General features: G+C 42.8%; 8 protein-coding genes across 8 annotated transcripts; 5 read left to right on the top strand and 3 right to left on the bottom strand.

The window, feature by feature from the left end:
• V1512DRAFT_45266 (uncharacterized protein) lies at window positions 1-1056 on the top strand. Its single transcript, XM_066918394.1, has one exon. It carries the CDS (start codon window positions 29-31, stop codon window positions 992-994), a length of 966 nt encoding a protein of 321 aa, XP_066770222.1. The 5' UTR covers window positions 1-28; the 3' UTR covers window positions 995-1056.
• V1512DRAFT_265613 (uncharacterized protein) lies at window positions 990-3411 on the bottom strand. Its single transcript, XM_066916931.1, has 3 exons — window positions 2578-3411; window positions 2455-2532; window positions 990-2406 (listed from the first exon to the last, which is right to left on the bottom strand). The coding sequence occupies exons 1-3, from the start codon at window positions 2966-2968 to the stop codon at window positions 1118-1120; spliced, it is 1758 nt and encodes a 585-aa protein (XP_066770221.1). The 5' UTR covers window positions 2969-3411; the 3' UTR covers window positions 990-1117.
• A 29-nt stretch (window positions 3412-3440) lies between these two features.
• Window positions 3441-5792, bottom strand: V1512DRAFT_241526 (YL1 nuclear protein-domain-containing protein; the record flags this gene model as incomplete). Its single annotated transcript, XM_066914260.1, has 3 exons — window positions 5038-5792; window positions 4632-4991; window positions 3441-4400 (listed from the first exon to the last, which is right to left on the bottom strand). The coding sequence occupies exons 1-3, from the start codon at window positions 5746-5748 to the stop codon at window positions 3441-3443; spliced, it is 2031 nt and encodes a 676-aa protein (XP_066770220.1). The 5' UTR covers window positions 5749-5792.
• Window positions 5793-5884: 92 nt separating this feature from the next.
• On the top strand, window positions 5885-7713 carry V1512DRAFT_265610 (stress-activated map kinase interacting protein 1-domain-containing protein). The gene has a single exon (XM_066916930.1). It carries the CDS (start codon window positions 5974-5976, stop codon window positions 7450-7452), a length of 1479 nt encoding a protein of 492 aa, XP_066770219.1. The 5' UTR covers window positions 5885-5973; the 3' UTR covers window positions 7453-7713.
• A 773-nt stretch (window positions 7714-8486) lies between these two features.
• On the top strand, window positions 8487-11297 carry V1512DRAFT_254383 (armadillo-type protein; the record flags this gene model as incomplete). Its single annotated transcript, XM_066914775.1, has 2 exons — window positions 8487-8617; window positions 8669-11297. 2 exons carry the CDS (start codon window positions 8487-8489, stop codon window positions 11295-11297), a joined length of 2760 nt encoding a protein of 919 aa, XP_066770218.1.
• A 359-nt stretch (window positions 11298-11656) lies between these two features.
• On the top strand, window positions 11657-12616 carry V1512DRAFT_228134 (uncharacterized protein). The gene is made up of 4 exons (XM_066913885.1): window positions 11657-11903; window positions 11951-12080; window positions 12130-12262; window positions 12320-12616. Exons 1-4 carry the CDS (start codon window positions 11777-11779, stop codon window positions 12419-12421), a joined length of 492 nt encoding a protein of 163 aa, XP_066770217.1. The 5' UTR covers window positions 11657-11776; the 3' UTR covers window positions 12422-12616.
• V1512DRAFT_241518 (WD40-repeat-containing domain protein) lies at window positions 12547-15800 on the bottom strand. The gene is made up of 8 exons (XM_066914259.1): window positions 15194-15800; window positions 14994-15145; window positions 14658-14944; window positions 13837-14604; window positions 13664-13789; window positions 13336-13619; window positions 13117-13293; window positions 12547-13067 (listed from the first exon to the last, which is right to left on the bottom strand). The coding sequence occupies exons 1-8, from the start codon at window positions 15386-15388 to the stop codon at window positions 12594-12596; spliced, it is 2463 nt and encodes an 820-aa protein (XP_066770216.1). The 5' UTR covers window positions 15389-15800; the 3' UTR covers window positions 12547-12593.
• Window positions 15801-15973: 173 nt separating this feature from the next.
• V1512DRAFT_265600 (uncharacterized protein) lies at window positions 15974-18372 on the top strand. Its single transcript, XM_066916929.1, has 3 exons — window positions 15974-16179; window positions 16235-17945; window positions 17992-18372. Exons 1-3 carry the CDS (start codon window positions 16024-16026, stop codon window positions 18318-18320), a joined length of 2196 nt encoding a protein of 731 aa, XP_066770215.1. The 5' UTR covers window positions 15974-16023; the 3' UTR covers window positions 18321-18372.
• The last annotated feature ends 1345 nt before the right edge of the window (window positions 18373-19717 follow it).

Raw genomic sequence — 19717 nt, 5'->3', positions numbered from 1 at the left:
TCGGTGATAAATATGACGATGTAAATATATGCGAACAATAATGACATCACCACCCAATCCCGAATTTCACAAGCTATTTCACGAGTTTGTTAATAATTTACCTTTGAACGACTTCAAGTCTAAAGCACCCGGTCTGGCCGCGGCCACACCTACACTTCCTGCATCGTTTTTGTCACTCCTAAGCCCGTTGCTAAGAGCTAGACTGTCATTCAACATTCAATCGTTTGAGTTGGGCGACGTCAAAGCTGAAACTCAAAACTACGACAATGATCGCGTGCTGGAGACTGTACGGCATCAATGGGCTGAATTACTTACATGGTCAGGAGCGAGTCAGGAAATTCCAGAGTTGGGACCAATACTTGCCAGAAAGTTGTACGAGTCGAAATCAATTCTTAATGGTGAAAATCTGCAAGAATTTGATTCAGAATCTACAAAAGTTGAAGCTAAAGGGTTTGCCAGACCCGACGAGGAAACAATTCTTGCTTCAGCTTGGCTGCCTGCCACCGGTGTAGAAGTTGTGTGGTGCTGGGAACTGTCAGAATCAGCATGGCGGGTGCAGGAAGCAAAGCTAGCGATGATTGAAAGCGATGCTAATATATACGGCGATTCGGATTATTTGGAGCAGCAGAAACGCGAGCGTGCATGGGCAGTTGACTTGGCAGATGCTCAGGTCGGAGTTGGTAAAGTGAACGTTGCAAACGATGACGATGACGATTCTTACTGGGATGGCTACGACGACGTAGATGACAAGAAACCGGAGCTATCGAAAGAAAAGCTGCTAATTGACGCAACTGTAGAAAATGATGTGGAATTCTACAAGCAATATGATTCTGTTGAAACGGCCGTTGGAAGCGAGCTTGATCCTAAAAACAGTGAACTACCAGTTCACACCCACATACGAACTTCAATTAAATCTTTGCTTCAGCTCGCTCGTGATTCCGGAGTCTCACACGAAGTGTTCATGTCTTTGCTGAAAGAAGGACTCGAGGTTTAGTAGTTCGTGTATAAATTATGTAATATATCTAATCAGTCATACGCTTTCACCTTGCAAACTAAGACCCATTGTGCAAAGCACTACCGCTTTTACTTTACAATTCAAGACTTGTTGTACGCAGCACTATCGAATGTGGCTGATCTTGTTCAAAGATACTGACTCCATTAACCCATACCACAAAACCTCGACAACACGTGGCGGTAACTCAATCTGTAAAGCTGTGTCAACAACTGGCATCCATGATCGGACCTTGTAACAGTCCACAACCCGCGACGCAAAATAAGCGTATCCATCGATGTTGTTCCACCATTCTGAGCTACTCCGAATCCCCCGAAGAAGAGATTCAAGCGGACCTAATCGCGTAACAATCGATCCAGATCTTCGGGTAGCCGGCCATAGCCCGTCGATAAGCAGACCGGTCGCGTAAAAATAAGCAAATAATAACCGAACCACTGGGTCTGAATAACTGTGAAGTATCGACTCAGAAATAGACAAGTCTCCAATGCCTCGGTACCCGACCGGCATATTGGCCGGTCCAGCTTCGGATGGAACAAAACACTGCTGCCATCTTGAAAAGGGTTCTGTAATTCTCATCTGCTCTTCGTGAGCGTGTGTGTCAAACTCGCCGGTATTTAAAATAGCAATAAACGCATTAAGTTCCCGCATCAATGCCGAAAAACACAGTCTTCGAGTAGGATTAACTGTGTCAAGACAAAGCGGCTGAAGACGCGCGATGTGTGTCATTAACGAACCAAAGATTTGGTTTCTAATCGCACCATCTTCTAATGGAATTGGCAGAGGCCAGGTCTCAGGGCGAATTGTATAAAAATACAGAGCCGCGACAGGAAACTCGTCTCTCCAAAATCCCATTGCGATAAGCACGGTGTAGATTCCATGAGCTAAACTTGCAAACAGAGAGCCGCCTGTGGGATCTCTGTCTTCTGTATAAAAAGCTTGCCATGATAATAGCATAGACACAGCCAAAACGCTTTCTGCGTTCTCTCTATTAAAGTTCGATAGAGCTTCTTGCGCGCCACGTAGCGCAATATTCTTATGCTCGAGCGCCACTCGAAATAAATCGGGACTCTGCATTAGCGAACCAGCATGAGCAGCGCCCAAAGCTAAAAACGCATGAAGCAGAAAAGGATGCCGTTGAGTATTCTGCACACCAACTTGTTTCCAAATCAATGCATGCTCCGGACGCACTGCAACAAAATGAGTAGAAAGTTGTGAAATATGTTGCAAAAGTCGAACATCTGTATTATTTAGTGTCTGTAACGGCCGTAACGCTGCAAACGGACGTAAAAGTCCCAAAGTTCTTCTTGAAAGCATACACATGACTCTTTCAACTAATTGCGACAGGTATCTGTCATGCAATTCTCCCGGAGTTAATGCTTCGTAATCACATCGCACTAAATTATGATGAGTTTCCAAAATTAAGATCTGTTTCTATGGTTTACCTCGATGACGAACGCAATTAGCACAAACAGGAAGTTGTTCATCGCATTTCACCCTTCGTTGGCGGCATGTAATGCAACCTATCGACTTAGCAACAATCTACCGCACAAGCAACTTCAACCGACCAGTTTTCGACTTGCGATGACTTTTTCGCTTTACAATAATTTTGCCGTCTGCATCTTTCTCGATCAATTCGCGACAATCAGCACGTTTCTGTTTCCGAATAGGTTTTGCAACCAGCGCCATTTCAGATCGTAATCCCGTAGGTATCATAGACAGATCAACAATTGCATCTGGTGTATATTCTGAATTAGTAGAGACAGATCCATGAGAGCTAGATTTGCTTATACTATCAGTCGCACTTTCTGCACCACTTGCAGACGAGCTAGAAGAGCTCCCTGCGTCATATGCCAGTTCAGCCCGAATAGAAGATACATCGGCAGCGCTTGAATCAAACACACTTGAGCCCTCACCGACCAATTCCTCTTGATCCAGTGAAACTAACTGATCGTCCATGATAGGAATTTCACCGATGATTGTTGTTATGATGATAAACTATGCATATAAACCAATTCGGCATTCTTCCATCAAGACTCCAGATCAAATCATTACAGTTTCACGGTTCAACAACAATAGAAGTATCAACTAGAAACTTTCAAAATATTTTCAACTGGGTTCTCATAGAAATTGTACTAAACATTAGATAGTAACAGGCCGCGTAGACAAGAGTAAAAGGTGTTCAATCAGATAAAATGTCTGTTCGCTCCCCTCTAAGAACGCCGAAGTCTGTGACGAGTCAACGATCAGAGTTCAGCCAGCATGTTCTGTCATATGCACGTCAAATTCCTTTAAATTGTCGAAATTATCCTGGCACATCTATAAATAACTGTATTTATTGATTACCATTTTATTGTAGCGTTTTTTGATTACTTGATACACTTTAACTATTAAATTTAAACTGTTAGATATTATGTAATCCTCTTGACTGTTAAGAGACACCATGTTGAGTTTCATCTGAACTACTCATTGCTGCATATTCAAACTTTATATCCCCCTTTCCGTAATACAGTCCATCACCAAACGAAGTATTCCATGCCATACCACCTGACAGCACATCTCGAATAATTCTGAATGACTCAAGATTAGAGTAGCATACTCCTGTAACTGGATCACGAAACATTGCCGGATTACCAGAAATAGGGCATATGTGGCGTTGTAGTCTGGCTGGGGGTCGTCCGTCTCCAGCTTGTGAACCAAAAAATACTGACCGTACCAGAGGCGCGTCAATTCTTTGATTGTAAGGAAAGTCAACAAATGACAACAATTCTTGAGAATAATGGGTTAGCTTTAAAATCGAAGGGCCAAATGTTTCGTCAAATTTTGTATTGACATCTGGCATTTCCTGTGATGATTCTCTCGACTGACGATTGACACTTGGCGTCGCCATCGCGGTCTGCGTTAATTTGTCGCCACCAGACGGTTCTTTAACCGATTCTTTGTTTTCGTCTTGAATTAGTTTTGTTTCATCAAATCCTGGCAGAACTTCGCCATCCTTAGCTATCAATGTGGCTTCCTGACTGTCTGTGACTTCACTCGTGACTTCCATATGCTTACCATCGCCCACCAATTCATTGTTTATTACTGTAGACTTTAATGGAGATGTCTTTGTATTTGGCGCAAGGATCTTGCTGGGCGAAAGTGTATTCGCATGCGATGACTCAACTTCCGTCATTTGACTATCCTCCCTCCTTGCTCGATCATTTTCTAAGCTCGGGCTATCCACAAGTGCTGAAATAACATCTATACTATGACTGTTCTCTGCTCTGATAATAACACTCTCGCTTGGATTCTCGGAAGCTGTCGATCGAGCTTCATTATTGTCAGTCATAACAGCATCCTCGCTTAATCTCTGATATGCAGTCGAATTCGACACTTCAGGTGCTTGCGACTCAATGAGCGACTCGGTAGGTGCTACTAAGCTAACGTTTCGCTGTGACTCCTTCATTGCATCTTGAGGTATATTGCTGTCCTTAGCTCCATCCGTCTGTCCAGGCTGCACGCCGTTGGCCGATTTTTGTTCTGCCGTCGCTGTTAAAGGAACTCCGTTTTTGACGTTAAGCTCTTTTGGCGGTAAGTGTATTTCAACAGCAAACCTTAGTTTCAAATCTGACGGGTCCACTTTGACACGCTTTTTGTACTTTCGCTTTTCAGGTCTTCCATCGTCAATTCCATTGCCTTCACTTAAAGCTCTTTTCGCAAAGTTCTTTTTCTCTTCTGCGTCAAGTTCTTCAACAATGCGCCGTTGACGATGAACTGGAAGTTCAACCTTTACACTTCTCCATCTGACAAACGGTCCTAGTCGAGTTTGCCGTTGTGCAAACAGTGCCGCTTTTTGAGATTTTTTTCGTGTTACTTCCTGCTCAAAAAACTTATTAAGCGATGCAACGTTATCCTCCTCAATAAGCTTTGCCCGCTGTATCCTCTCCGCTTGTGTAATAACTGTTTTCTTTTTACTCTTGGGCGCGACAAAATTATCAGCCTGCAGAGTATTAATACCCAATTTTCAACTACACCTTCAATCGTACCTTTCGTTTTTCTTCCTCTTGTAGTCTTTGTATAATGTCTTCTTTGTTCTTGACCGTGTGAGATCGAGCACTAGCACGCACGCTTGTTTGTAGCATCACAGATCTTCTAGCTGGCTTCGGGGCTTTAGCTTTAAGCTTCTCTGTTTCAACACTCTTTTTAGAAGTTGGCTTAGTGAAACTAAAGCCAACTGTTCTTTGCTCCTGTCGTTTTCGCTTGCGTGCCTTCTCGCTTTTTTCTTGCTTGCGTAACTCCTGCTCTCCAGCATCCGATTCATCAGCATTAGCAATTCGATCGTATTCCGAATCAGACGAATCTGAAAACATTTCGTCGTCGGGCACTTCGTCACTTTTCAACGTTGTATTCGTTTTTGAGAATCTCGTATATTCCTTCTCGTTGCTTGCTTCATTATCATCCGGCACAGTCACATTCTGTTTCTCATCGTCGTCCTCTTCAGCTTCGTCCTCTTCATCTTCTTCCTCGCTTTGCTCACTTTGAAAGTCATCATCATCTTCCGTCTCTGCAAATATTCCCATAGTTTCATCATTTTCATCTATAGTTTCGACATCAAGTAAACTGCGAAGACGATTTCCAGCCGTGGCACGCTTCTCGCGTCCCGCGACAAGTAGCTCGACTGGTGCAACCGAATCCTCCGATTCAGAGCCCGAATCTTGAGAAACCAAAGACGTAGATCGATCAGTACCCAGCGCCATACTTTTGTCTTTGATGACGGAAATGTTCTGTAGTTCGAGTTGATGCGAATCGGATAGAGATGGACGCACTCCTGAGAATAAGGTTTAGATGTGATGCCTAGGGCAAACTCACAAACCGAGAGGGCTTTTATTCAAGTATACAAGAATTACTACTAATACCAATACCACAGCAATTGTTAATTCTGGCGTCTGATCTACAGCAGTTTGAGTTTGCACTGATGATCCATGTCTCTACTTCATGACCGCAGCTTTGCGCTTTATTCTCTTAGAAAGCTGTACTTAGAGAAGTTTCAAGATGGAGCAGGGGAACGAGTGATTCATATTGATCATGAGCTGTATTCTCGTGCTTGGGGTATCAGTGATACCAATCGTCAGAAAAGCTTAGGAACAAACTCACCACCGCAATTTGATCCAGAATTCCAGTATTCGCCGCCTATCCCTACGTTTATTGAATCTGACAGACTTGGTAGTCCAAACAGTACACCCAAATCTCGGGCAAATGGACTAAGTTTTAATGAACTAGCAGAAGCTATGGAAGGAGCGTCTCGGACACGAAAAGAAAGACGAAGGAAAAATCGGTCGGGTGGTACGGAGCGCGGCGGAAGCTCAGATTCAGACTTTGAAGATGATGAAAATGATTACGATTCTGAATATGAATTATATAGTGACGGATCTAACGAGACAGAGACAGGGAGAGATCAAGTCACAGAAAATCCTACCCTGGATGAAGAAAACGATGAAATGGAAATTGAGGAATTACAGCGGGCAGCTCGCCAAATCAAATTCTCAAAGATGCCGGCAAGAGCCAAAGACCTGATTCCTGATGTGGATCAGATGCTGTCAACATACATCCAAACGAACAACCGCAAAAATCAGCATAAAAAGCAACAGAGCGGTGACGTTCAGCATGATGAGGTTGACTCTCAAAGTGATAAAATTGGACTGGCTGGAAACTCTGAAAGTAAGGAAGGAATTACGTTTCTGCAGTCATCATCATTTAGACGGGCAGTATCATTTGACAAAAGATATCGCGCCGGTTGGAGTGATATTTCTATGGATGATTCGATCATGGAGGACGAGCTAAACCAGTCCACGGGTATTAGTCCATCAAAAACAGTGAACCACGAGTCTGCGCCTGCGGAACTCAATTTATCATCAGGTTCTCCAGTGACAAGCTCTACATTAGCATCATCTGAAACATTACCGTCGCCACTTGTAAGCTCTGCATCTGTCAGAGATCTGGCTAGGATTGAAGTCAAAGTCGTGAAAGTGTCAAATCTTACAAATTTGATTAAGCTATCACAAACTTCCGAGAAAAATCCATTTGAGATTTACACATCTACCTCTGGAGTCGGAGAACTGAAACCATTAAAGTTGAAAGTTTATCGTCCTGCGAGTGCAACCCCGGCAGTGTCATTTGAAGTTATAGTGAAGCCGTATGTGACGGTGGCTGATACAATTGGATATTCACTTTACCGATACTGGGAGGAGAAACGGAAACCGCCACTGACAGAAGATGAGTGTGATGTCAACAAATGGACGCTCAGAATCGTGGAAGAAGACGGTGAACCAGATCGAGACTTTCCAGCGCTCGATCGGACAAGAATTATATCTGCATTTAGTTTTGACGAATTTGCGCTTGTAGCAGCTACACCGCGAGAAGTTTTTGAGAACCAAATGGTTAGCAGGAAAACAAGTCTTTAAGCGTTTGGAGTTTGTTTAAATTAAGAGTATGTCGGTGTATAATGATTGGACATTCATGAAACAATCACTCGACTTGCAGTTAGAATTACCTTTAGTCAAGGCTAATTGATATATATAATAGGGTTAGGGTAATAGGGCTCAGCCAATACAAGTGATGTAGGGTGTTGTAATTAGGGCTGTTTGATGCTGCGACAAGATTATAAAAGGATCTCTTCCTCCCAACATTTTTCCCTTTTTTCTTTTTCTTTTTTCATACTTACCTGAAAGCGTTACCAGAGCTCAAGAATTCTTGGTAACTGGCTGTGGAGTCTGCATTGCACAGCGCGGATTTTCTGTGGCTACCAACTAGCTTCGGTTAGTCTGGGCTTTGTAATTTTTGCTTTCGTCCTTTCTAAGGACTTTTTTTGTTTTCCGTCTGTTTGTGGAAAAGATAAAGTTGTAGTTTTTGAGATTTAGTTTGAAAATATATCATTTCCTATCATTAAATATTGCTGGGTTAAGTGGATTCTCGTTGGAAAAGACCACTCATCTAAGAAGAAGCGTATGGTTTACACAAACAGAAAAGTACACAACGTAAAATATATCATTCATTATTATGAAAGAATTCAGTGTCAAATGAACAAAGTTCAAACTTTAATTGATGTACGCCGCAGCAATGTTCAATTTGGTTTTCTCGGTCTTCTTCTGCGCCTTTTCTCTCCTTCTCGAGTGTACTTTACTATAATATTCTCTAACTTATTAATGGTACATAAGTAAAAAGTTTAATTTTACTCAATTGCATTCTTTGATTCAAATTTGTTTAATTATTGTCAGAGAATCTGTTAGCGGAGCCATACCTTTTTTCGCTGACTTCACTCCTTGTCCAAATAGACAATATTGGAACTCAACTATAGTAAATAGTCAAACTGGTGCTCTCAGTTAAACATTTTTGTATCTATTTACTATACGGTTTTCAATTCGATACATTCAAATTGACTCTAACAGAGATCCTGGATTCCTAAATGTCGAACTTTCCGAGGCGCTCACCGCCCTCGATGGCAGCGTCTGATCGCCAAAATCAAGCACCTCAACCAGAACTTTTATCAAGTACAGCTGGACGTCCTCAGTTGATGCGCATGAGTTCAGCATCTCCATCGCAATTTGACCCAAGGTATTATTCACAACGGTGCGTCGTACAGTTGTGTTTGACTTAGTGCATTGTCTAACGATTTATCAGTGCTCGGGAATTGCAATCGCAAGATGCCTCATACTGGCCTCAGATAACACACGGCTCTTCTTTACTGCCACAGAATCATGATAGAGATATGATGTTTGATTCTGTTAACATTGGAAACGATCTTGCTTCAAATCACCACCCATTCGATTCAAGTCTTTCACCGAGAGGGCTTGATGTCTCATCCTCGGCCTCTGCATTCGGTCCGAATTACCGTCAACGCGCTAGAGCAGGCACTCTTCCGTCACGATTATCGTCGTCAGCAATAGGGAATTCGCAGTTTTTGAATCCTCTTGAATCCACGGTTTTTTCTAAATCCGCTCTACCAACTACAGTACCATCGCCACTACCTTCGTCTTACAACATACACCACGAGTCACTTGACAGTAACTTTAGACTGCCTACTTCTTTACAATCTTATAATGGTTCTTCAAACACACCGGCAAATAACTTTGAATCTGCACAGTCAAGATATCGATCCGGATCTTTAAATCTTCCTACTCCTCGTCCATCTCTTTATACTTCATTTGCATCTCCTGCTTTTCCTCAACATTCATGGAATGACAGCTCAAGCCCCTTGTCGCCTAATATGCCAGCATTAAGCACTCTCGATTATTTAGGATTAGAGGATTCACCTCAGCCGAGTCCAATCACATCGACTGGTAGTAGATTGGTACAGGATAGTTCCGACGTCAATGGAAGACGTATGTCTGCATTAAGCAATAACAGTGTTGGTTCCTCGGCAACCCCTTCCTACTTGTCAGACATGGCTCGTTTACGGACTGATGTGAACAGACTGCGTTCTTACTCAGTGAACGCTTCAGAACGATACGACGACATCCAAAACGGTGGAACGCTTGAAGGTTTACTAGAAGAGCAAGATGGCCACCACGATTTCGATCAAATTAGCCAACTAGGACGACATTATGTGGCAGGATCCCGACCTAGGTCACGTACAACAGTCGGTCCCGAGTTGCAATCTAGAATCAAGTCTTACACACAAGTACTCCCACGAGTAGATTATGCGCAAACAATGGAACAGTCCTCGTCTTCTCTTTCAAGCGGGGATATTAGCACAGCCGACGAATCTACCATTGTGAACTCGCTGGACGATCAAACAGTTGGTCCGACTCGCGCTCTTTGGATTGGCAATCTTCCTGCGGTGGCTACAATATCGTTTCTGACTTCAGTTTTTAGCCCGTTTGGCCCTGTTGAGTCTACTCGGATCTTGTCCAACAAGGCTTGTGGGTTTGTGAACTACGCTAGTGTGGAATCGGCTATACAAGCTAAAGCGGCTCTGAATGGTACAGAAGTATTTCCGGGATTAGGAGCACTGAGAATTGGATATGCGAAGGTAGTCACACCGACATTGATTGAAGCTAGCCCAAACGACAATGCTTATACTATCAAGGACACTGTTAAGCTAGACAAGCTGATGTCAATGCCAGCGCGAACATTGCGTGACATGGACTATGATATAATTAACATTGTTAAGGAATACGGTGCAGACAGTCAGGAGTTGATTCAAACTCAAAGTACTCTTGCCAGCGCGATATCATTCACAAATTTTATTGATGAGCTTCCTCCGTTACCGGATCCGAGTCCGAATCGTGTTTACGATGCGCCAAAATTACGTGAAATTCGTAAACGAATCGATAATGCTAGTTGCTCAGCTGTAGAGATTGAAAATTGTGCGATGGACATGCTCGACGAGCTTGTTGAGCTGTCTAGTGATTATTTGGGTAATACCGTTGTCCAAAAGTTGTTTGATAACTGTTCGGAAGAAGTCAAGACCAAAATGCTTATGCGGCTGTCTCCATACTTGGCGCAGCTCGGTATGCATAAGAACGGTACTTGGGCAGCGCAAAAGGTTATCGACGTTGCACGCACACCACCTCAGATGAAAATAATTGCTGATAGTCTACGACCTTATACCGTCCACTTATTTTTAGATCAATTTGGCAACTATGTTCTGCAATGCTGTCTCAGATTTAATGCGCCGTACAATGATTTTATCTTTGAAACAATGCTGAGTAGGTTCTGGGATATCGCTCAAGGACGATTTGGCGCCCGTGCGATGAGAGCTTGCTTGGAGAGTCATTATGCAAACAAAGAGCAGCAACGAGTTTTGGCGGCAGCGATCACTTTGCACTCAGTTCAGCTAGCCACAAATGCGAATGGTGCACTTTTGCTGACATGGTTTCTGGATACCTGTACGCTGCCAAACAGACACCGTATTCTCGCCCCGAGACTGATTCCATACCTGGTGTCTCTCTGTACACATAAGCTGGCTTCATTGACTGTATTGAAAGTTGTCAACAATCGTGCCGAGCCAGAGGCTCGACGAGCGATATTTGATGCATTGTTTAATAGCCCGAACGACAGTGTACTTGAAGAGATCTTGAATGACAGCGCACAAGGTCCGTTGGTGATATATAAGATTCTGACAACTCCGTTTTTGGAAGTAGATATACGGCAACAAGCTGTATCTACTGTTCAAAATGTTCTCGTCCAATTCAAGTTTCACCCTTCACAAGGTTACAGACGTCTCATGGATGAGGTCGGGCTGTCGACACGAACAAACGGGATGCCCAACACTGCCAGGGGCTGGTGCGTTGGATTTGGTATGTGAAAACAATTAGGGTTGGTAATTAGATTGTCTTTACTGTTGCGGTCGTGCCCGTTTCTTTCGTTAGGCACAATCTAATATAAAATGTTTATTTATGTCTACGAAGACAACTTGTCTTCTGTACAAGCAACCGGCCAACACTAGCATCTCTTACACATTGTGTTTCGAGTTTTTCCACTGCTTCTTAATTTTCTCCTATACATTGTTACTGTTATGAGGTTTTATAATTGTTGAGTAGTTTTAAGTAAAAGCAGCGAAGGAGTGTGTGTACGTCAAACGTGACAAGACGTTACCCGGCTCTCAACTATGACAACCGCCAAATCAGAGCGCACTATTTTTATCTTACTCTTGTTGAAGAGTCCGAAACTAACTTCTCAGGAGGAATTGCGAGTAATAGAGGCGCTTTAGTTACTGCAGGCTACGTGATTAAATCACAGCGACACATATATATATATATATACCGAAAATTGTAAATCTGCAAAATGACTAGTGCCAATCCTCAAGAACCAAAGTCACTTCCTTATTACATAGCAGATTCCACCCCGCTGCCCAGTAGTATTCCATCTGTTCCAGAGGTTGGTGCTACTTCCGCTCCCTTATTATCAGCCAGTAAGTTCAATTATGCAACTGTATTTAGTATCATCGCTGACGCACAGGCTATTTCATCGGTGCGCGATGCAATGCATACAATGAAGATTTCATGCTTTGCAAGTCTCAAAGCAAAGCCGGCAGTCAAGAGGACTGTCTGAAGGAGGGAAGACGTGTGACTAGATGTGCTATTTCTGTGTATGTTTTGAGCATGCAGACATTGACTATAAGCTAATACTGGCTATAGATTAGACGATATCAATAAGCATTGCGCAGACAGCTTCCGAAGTCACTGGTCTTGCTTAGAAAACAACAATCATACGTTAAGCCGTTGCAGAGGCGAGGAGGCAATGCTGAACGGCTGTGTAGCGAAATTTTTGGTAAGTCAAAGTGAATCATCCGCAGCCAGCTACAATGCTAACATGCGCGCCCGACAGAACTTAACCAAGGTTATCCCTGATCACGAAGGCGTCCAGATCAATGTCAGACAGACACCGAGTCGGTATCTGGAAAAAGCTTCCCAGCAATACGCATCTTAGTCTGGTGGGGGTAATGCAGACTGTAACTAGACGGTTAGGCGTTGAGGTGATTTGTCACCTTTGTAGGGCGGTCTTGTTACCATTGATAGATTCTAGCCAAATGCTTCATATTTAGGTAGGGACTGTCATTGGAAAGAACCGTTTATATTTAAAGAGAAAGTACAATTGTCAATCAAAATACGTCTTCAACTCGTACTTCAAGCTCTCTGTTGATTTTTTCCTCAAGAGATTCCATTTCATACCTCTGTGCAATCTTTCCCGCAGCCTGCAAAGCCTGCTCTTTGTGTATCAAGCTAATCAACCCATATGCCTTCCCCCTCATACCCGCTTTGCAAGTACTCTGAAGTAGCTGCAGCACTATCTTGTCTATACCTAACTCCTGTCTGGACATGTCAAGCTTTTGTTCGTCCGAGAGGGCATCTTCGTTACCACTAACGGTGGCCAGCATTGAATCCTTCATTAGGTTAAACAAAACTGTCATACGCAGGTACTGCTCCTCAAGCTTGAAGATGTCTGATAAAACTTGCTGATTACTGCCTTCTCTGTCCTGTTTTTCCACTGCGCTACTAGCAGCCAAACCTGTAGGAATTTTAATATCCAGTTCTGCCGATACAGGGAGTGGAATATAAGGGTACTTTTCGCCGCCCTAGATTGTTGTTAATGGATTATCGAGGCAGTATTACTTCCAGTATTACCTTGAGAATGATGCACTGAAACTTGGAGCCAATAATACCTAACGGCCAAAATGACTCACCAGGATTATTTCTACCCAGCGCTGCTGTGTCCAGCAAAGGGACCCATTTAGCTTGAAGCGGCTGTCGCCAGTGCATCAGCACTAGTAGTACACCATCAGAGTCAAAGATGCATGGATCCTAGAAGTTAGACTGTTGTCCAGCATATTGTTATTTGCCTACCCCATCGTCAGAGAAAAATAGAGAAGTCAAGTCGCTGTGACGTGAGATGTCGACTGTATCGTTCTTTTGAAACGTCTCATCATACTTCGCGTTTTCAATACTGTACACTAGCCCTCCAGAACAGTCGTCTCTAACAATCATAACAAGATTACCAAACGAGGCGCAACAGACAACCGGATTACTAGCGTGTCGATACATTCTTAGAAGAGATCCGTGCAGGTTGTATACCCTGACGTATCCTTTTGATGAGCATACTACCACAGTAGTCTGCGACAGCGCAATTGCTGAACTTAGTTAGCAGACCATCACATTCTAAAAATTAACTTACAAGTTGTAGATTCTCCATCGAAGGTCAAATCCCAACTGTCGACCAAACTGCTATGGGACCGAAAAAACAATCGTGTCTTCAATCCACTGCCATCTTCGGAACTAGCAAAAAGAGCTGCTTTTTCAGCTGATCGCAATTAGTACGACAGTATATAAACACGTTGGCTGACATACTAAGACAAGCTTTATCGTATAAGAAATGATCCGTGAAATGGTATTCGCGATTATAGCTTTTATCGAAGAAACTGACGGTGACAGTATTGTGCCTGTCTTGCTGCACAGTCCAAATGTAACCTACGGAGCACAGTGCAAGATATCGTCTCTCATTTTTCCATGGAGTGCTACCAGGCTGGAACGGTTCATGGTATCTAGCCAAGCTTTGTCGCTTGCTGCCAGCGTCTCGTGGGACGCGGGAACCGAATGGGCGTTTTCGAAGTCCTGGACTTCCTCCCAGCGAATCCTCGTCAGCAATCAAATCGGGAATATAACCGGCCCCGTCATCATCTTCAATCCAATTTCGTTCATCAGTGTCAGATAAATCAACATCGTCAGCATGTAAAAGAGACCTATTTGCTTTTTCACGGACTGGAAAACCTCCTGCGTCCGGGTCGACGATCAGTGGTGCGGGATATATTGATCTACCAAACGGTGGATCAAGACTGGCAGGAATTATGTTCGGTAAAGTGTAAAGTAACCCTTTGTCAGTGGTAAAGGAAAGAACGTTTTTGTTGGGATGCCATCGGACGCATGTGGGACTGTTGTGGTCGTGCTTAACAATAATGTTCTGTGTTTTAGTATCCCAAATGTTTATTCTACCATCGGCTCCTGCAGTTGCAAGATATGCCCCGTTAGGGGACCAGGCAAAGTCGTTGAGAGCAGCTTTATGGCCAGAAACAAAAGCCCTTTCAATGCTCCATTTTTCTCGAGAGACGGTGACAACATCTAGTCTCGACTGTTAGCAAACACACAACTTATCATCCAAACATGAACTATACCATGAGTTTTATTTTGCGTAGCAAATGCTCTGCCGTCAGGATGCCATGCAATTTTAGTTGACACCTGGCTATTGGCGTCAACAGCGACTGTAATATTTTCAATTGTTTTTATGAGTCTAGGCTCCTCTGAGCTAATGCTATAGATGCGTATGGCTCCATCAGTACTGCTTGTCGCGATTAAAGCGCCATTTGGATGATATGACAAATGTTTCACATTTTGCCGATGACCAGATAAAGTCAATGTTCTAGTTATATCAACTATATTGACAATCTTAACCGTTGTATCTCTGACGTTGCCAATTAGAATTTAACGTCGTAATCAAACTCATTACTTACTCTCCAGCAATAGCAACCCATAATCCATCTCCACTAAAAGCAATGTCATGAATTGGCAAAGACTGACGAGCCAGCATGTGCTGCACTTCACATGTATCTATAGAAAACAGGGCTACAGTGCCATCTTCAGAACAAGTCGCAAAATGCGATTTCTAAGGGTGAAATTAGCCATTGCAACAGGGAACTGAAGTAATACATACTGAGGTAGAAATTGCCAAAATATCATTTTCATGATATTCGATTGAAACGGGCTCATCTTGAGAATCGACAGTAAATTTGCGAATCAAGCGATTGGATCCGATTGTGAATAAGAACTTGCCGTCTGTTGAATATTCGAGACGCGTCAGTCCTGGAGTATGTGCGTATTTAGGTACAACCGCTTGTTGAGTTGTCATCTTTGTGCCTTTGACGTAGTCAAACCTGGAATGGAAGTAATCAAAGGCGAGTTGAAACCAGAGTAAAGCAAAGGGACAGAACGCGTTAGTTGTGTGAAAGCCATGCGGCTTGCAGTTTTTTACGCGTCGAGCCACGTGTTTACGACGCGTTATCGCATCATGTTGAGTGTAGAAGATATTGTTAGTTTTTATGTTGTTGAGGTTTATTATTTTATTAAAATCGAAATCAGAAGACAGTGAACATATTAGTAATGAAGAAATGTTCGTTTCTTGGTAAGGAACAAGCTTTCCAGTTGGTAGTGACCAGTCAAAGAGCTCCAGCTAGAGACGATTATGTAATCTAGTGTAGAACGTAGAGAATCCAAATTGGTTAGATAAAAGAAAAAACAAAAAGGTTTCTACAATAATTTCTACACAAAAATGAGTTAAAAAAAAAAAAAAAAGGAAAGAAATTTAGGAAAAAATTTGGTTTATGTAATACCCATTCTGATATATTCAATACTCTCACAGTAATATGTATCATGACTAACTCACCCAATCAGGGGGCGTCCAAGTCGAGTGACGTTCAAGGATCCGAACCACACAAAATCACTGTTCCTGAGCTCAATTTTTAAAAGCTTCAGACTCACTCGGCAATGATAGCGCGACAACTTAAAGCTCTACGCAATCCAGTCGTAGCGACAACTAGAATTACGCCAATCTATCGTCGTGCTTTCTCTGCTGGACATAAAGCTTTGGCTGAAGTTGAGGTTACAGTAGATGGCAAGAAGGTCATGATTGAAGCTGGCTCGGTATGTTACGATTAAATATAGATGAGATTGAATTTATTTTAATATTTATTAATAGGCCTTGATCCAGGCTTGTGAGAAAGCCGGTGTTATGGTTCCGCGTTATTGTTATCACGAGAAATTGGCAATTGCAGGAAACTGTAGAATGTGTCTAGTAGATGTCGAACGAGCACCCAAGGCTGTTGCTTCTTGTGCTTTTCCTGTTCAAAACGGAATGGTTGTTCATACAAATACGGAAAGAGTTCTTAAAGCACGTGAAGGAGTGATGGAGATGCTTCTTGCAAACCATCCTCTTGACTGTCCTGTTTGCGACCAAGGTGGTGAATGTGATCTTCAAGATCAAGCAATGCGATATGGATCAGACAGAGGAAGATTCCGTGAAATTGAAGGAAAGCGTGCTGTTGAAGATAAAGACATTGGTCCTCTGGTTAAGACTGAAATGACCAGGTGCATTCACTGCACACGCTGCGTTAGATTCGCTAACGATGTGGCCGGAGCACCAGAACTTGGAACCAGTGGAAGAGGTAACGACATGCAAATTGGCACTTATTTGCAGAAGAATTTGAACTCAGAACTTTCCGGAAATGTCATTGATCTCTGTCCCGTCGGAGCCCTTACATCCAAGCCTTATGCTTTCCGAGCTAGACCTTGGGAACTTAAGCGCACCGAGTCCATCGACGTTCTTGACGGCTTGGGATCGAATATTCGTGTAGATTCCAAGGGTGTTGAAGTTCTTCGGGTCATGCCTCGTTTGAATGATGATGTCAACGAAGAATGGATTAGTGATAAAACTAGATTTGCTGTCGACGGTTTGAAGACCCAGAGACTGACCACGCCATTGTTCAAAAACGGTGACAGATTTGAACCTGTCACATGGGACGAAGCACTTTCGATTATTGTTCAAACTTATGAGAAGTTAGAGCCCAAGGGTGATGAATTCAAGGCTATTGCCGGCCATCTAGTGGATGTAGAAGGTTTGGTTGCTATGAAAGATCTTGTTAACAGACTTGGTTCAGAAAATTTAGCACTTGACCAGTCATTTGGAAATTCACCTCTGGCGCACGGTATTGACGTGCGCTCAAATTACTTGTTTAATGCAACTATACATGGCATTGAGGAGGCTGATGGTATCCTTTTGATAGGTACCAACCCTCGAACCGAAGCTGCAGTCTTGAACGCTAGAATTAGAAAGCAGTGGCTGCGGTCGGACCTTGAGATAGGCCTTGTTGGAGAGACCTTCGATTCGACTTTCAACTTTGAGCATCTCGGAGATGATGCTACCAGTTTGAAGGCTGCTTTGGCAGGTGATTTCGGCAAGAAGCTTTTACAGGCTAAAAGGCCTATTATTATTGTTGGCAGCGCAGTGGCTGAGAGCTCTGACTCAAAGACTTATTTTGAAGTCTTGGGCCAGTTCGTTAGTAAGCATATCGACAAGCTAATTACACCCGAGTGGAATGCATACAGCGTCTTGCAAAGGACAGCATCCCGTTCCGGCGCCTATGACGTTGGATTTGCATCTCACAACCCAGATCTGGCTGTCGTAAAGCCTAAGGTCGTTTATCTGCTGGGAGCTGACGAAATTACGTCGTCAGATATTCCAAAAGATGCTTTTGTCATCTACCAAGGCCACCATGGTGATGTAGGCGCTCAATTTGCCGATGTTATCCTTCCAAGTTCAGCGTACACAGAAAAGGTTGGCACATATGTCAACACTGAAGGCCGAGTTCAAGTTACTCGTGCTGCAACAGGTCCCCCAGGAGTTGCTAGAGGTAATTTTTTTTGGGGTTCTTTGTGATTTTACTTAACAAATTATAGACGACTGGAAGGTGATTCGTGCAGTGAGTGAGTATCTTGGTGTTGCCCTTCCATATGACGATATATACGATATTCGGTCAAGAATGAATGAGATTGCACCACACCTAGTTCGTCACGATCTGATTGAACCCACATCATTTGCAGCTACTGGCGTGAAGACGCAACTTGTTGATTCAAATAAGTCCATCAGAAGTGACGGAGCCAAGCTCGGAAGCATAATAACGAACTTTTATGCTACTGATGCAGTGTCACGGTCGTCGAAGACTATGGCTCGTGCTTCTGCTGCGTTTGGCAAAGGTGAGAGTGAACTAGCTGAGGCGTACGCGTAGATAGCAGTTGTCTCATGATTAGATTACAATTAACATTAGTTTCATCATATAACGTATTTTTGTAGAACTGCCATTTATGTTAAAATCATTTGATTTGCTGGTTCTACCCGATTACCTATGCTAATTAAACACGAGTGTTTTGAGGCGAATTGTACGAAAGTAGATCCATTATGATACCGATTCATGGTGGAAGATGAATCATCACGCACCCTTCTCGTTGTTGCCAGCCTTCTATTCTACGACAACAGAACGATATGGCGAATATAGCAAAGGCATGTTGCTGGTTGCTTTTTTTGATTTTTTTCATCTTTAACTATCCCATATTTACTTACTAACACCTTAAAAGCCTTTTCGCCTTTTAATACATACCACTAGACTCCCGTTTAACACTGTTGTCGGCCCATAGTGGCTCAACTCTAAAAATCTACATTGAACTTCATTTTGCGGAGAAGCTTGAGATTAGCAGATTTGGTCAATTTTTGCTTTATTGCGTGGCAACGTTCTAGATGCCTCTCACAGTCTTCTGTCTTGTGTTACTACGGTGCCGCTCACCGTTAACCAGAGTGCGTAACATTTTATTACTTTCAAACACTGATGCTCACATGATATAACTTTGGCATAATTAATAGTTACGCCGAAAGATCCACCGGGTTATGGTAATCATAAAAATGATCTGGATGATCTATGAACAGAAGAATAATGACAGACAGCTCCGAGTAAATGATCTGTGTAGATCATTCTAAAAAAATCCGCAGATTACAGATCGTTGAGCCCCACTGGATTTTTACACTGGTCGTGTCTGGCTAAGAATTTCAAGACTTACACTACATTGTAAAGGCAAACAAAATCAAATATAAAAGCTAATTATTGTTAGACGTCAGAGGCAAGTACGAGTGCGACCGGGTAACTTCCGACAACGTACGCCAATACATCGAACTATCGAACTCTCGAAATGCGCGCCAATGACGTCTAACAAATCTATAAAAAAATTTTCAATAAGTATAGAATTGTCTAACGATTTCCTCAGTCGCTAGTAATTTTAGTCTTACGTTTTTCTAAAAGACTTGTTGAGCGTATCATAAACTCCTCCTAAAAAGATACCCAACTGTTTCCAAAACTACTACTTAATATTATCACAATATTAAAATGTCAAATTCTACGAATGAATCTAGTGATCAAGATGATCGCATCGTGTCTGTTAGGCGCCGACGTAGAAGTAGAAAGTAGTAAATTGTTAGGAACGATTCAGGTAAGTCATTCTAACAATAGGAGTTGGGCGGCGGAGGCCGACGGCGTGTGGTTGTTGTTGGAATATGTGTAATATTCCTCATTCTACTGACTACTGTGTTTCTGTATTCTGTACTAAACTGTCTATGTTATTGCACTCCTCATAATAC

The sequence above is a fragment of the Lipomyces arxii genome (genome assembly GCF_038497795.1).
Source record: "Lipomyces arxii strain Phaff 12-163 unplaced genomic scaffold V1512scaffold_15, whole genome shotgun sequence".
Taxonomy (NCBI): Eukaryota; Fungi; Ascomycota; class Lipomycetes; order Lipomycetales; family Lipomycetaceae; genus Lipomyces; species Lipomyces arxii.
The sequence above is the reverse complement of the archived record's forward strand: the minus strand, read 5'-3'. Positions and strand labels throughout refer to the sequence as shown.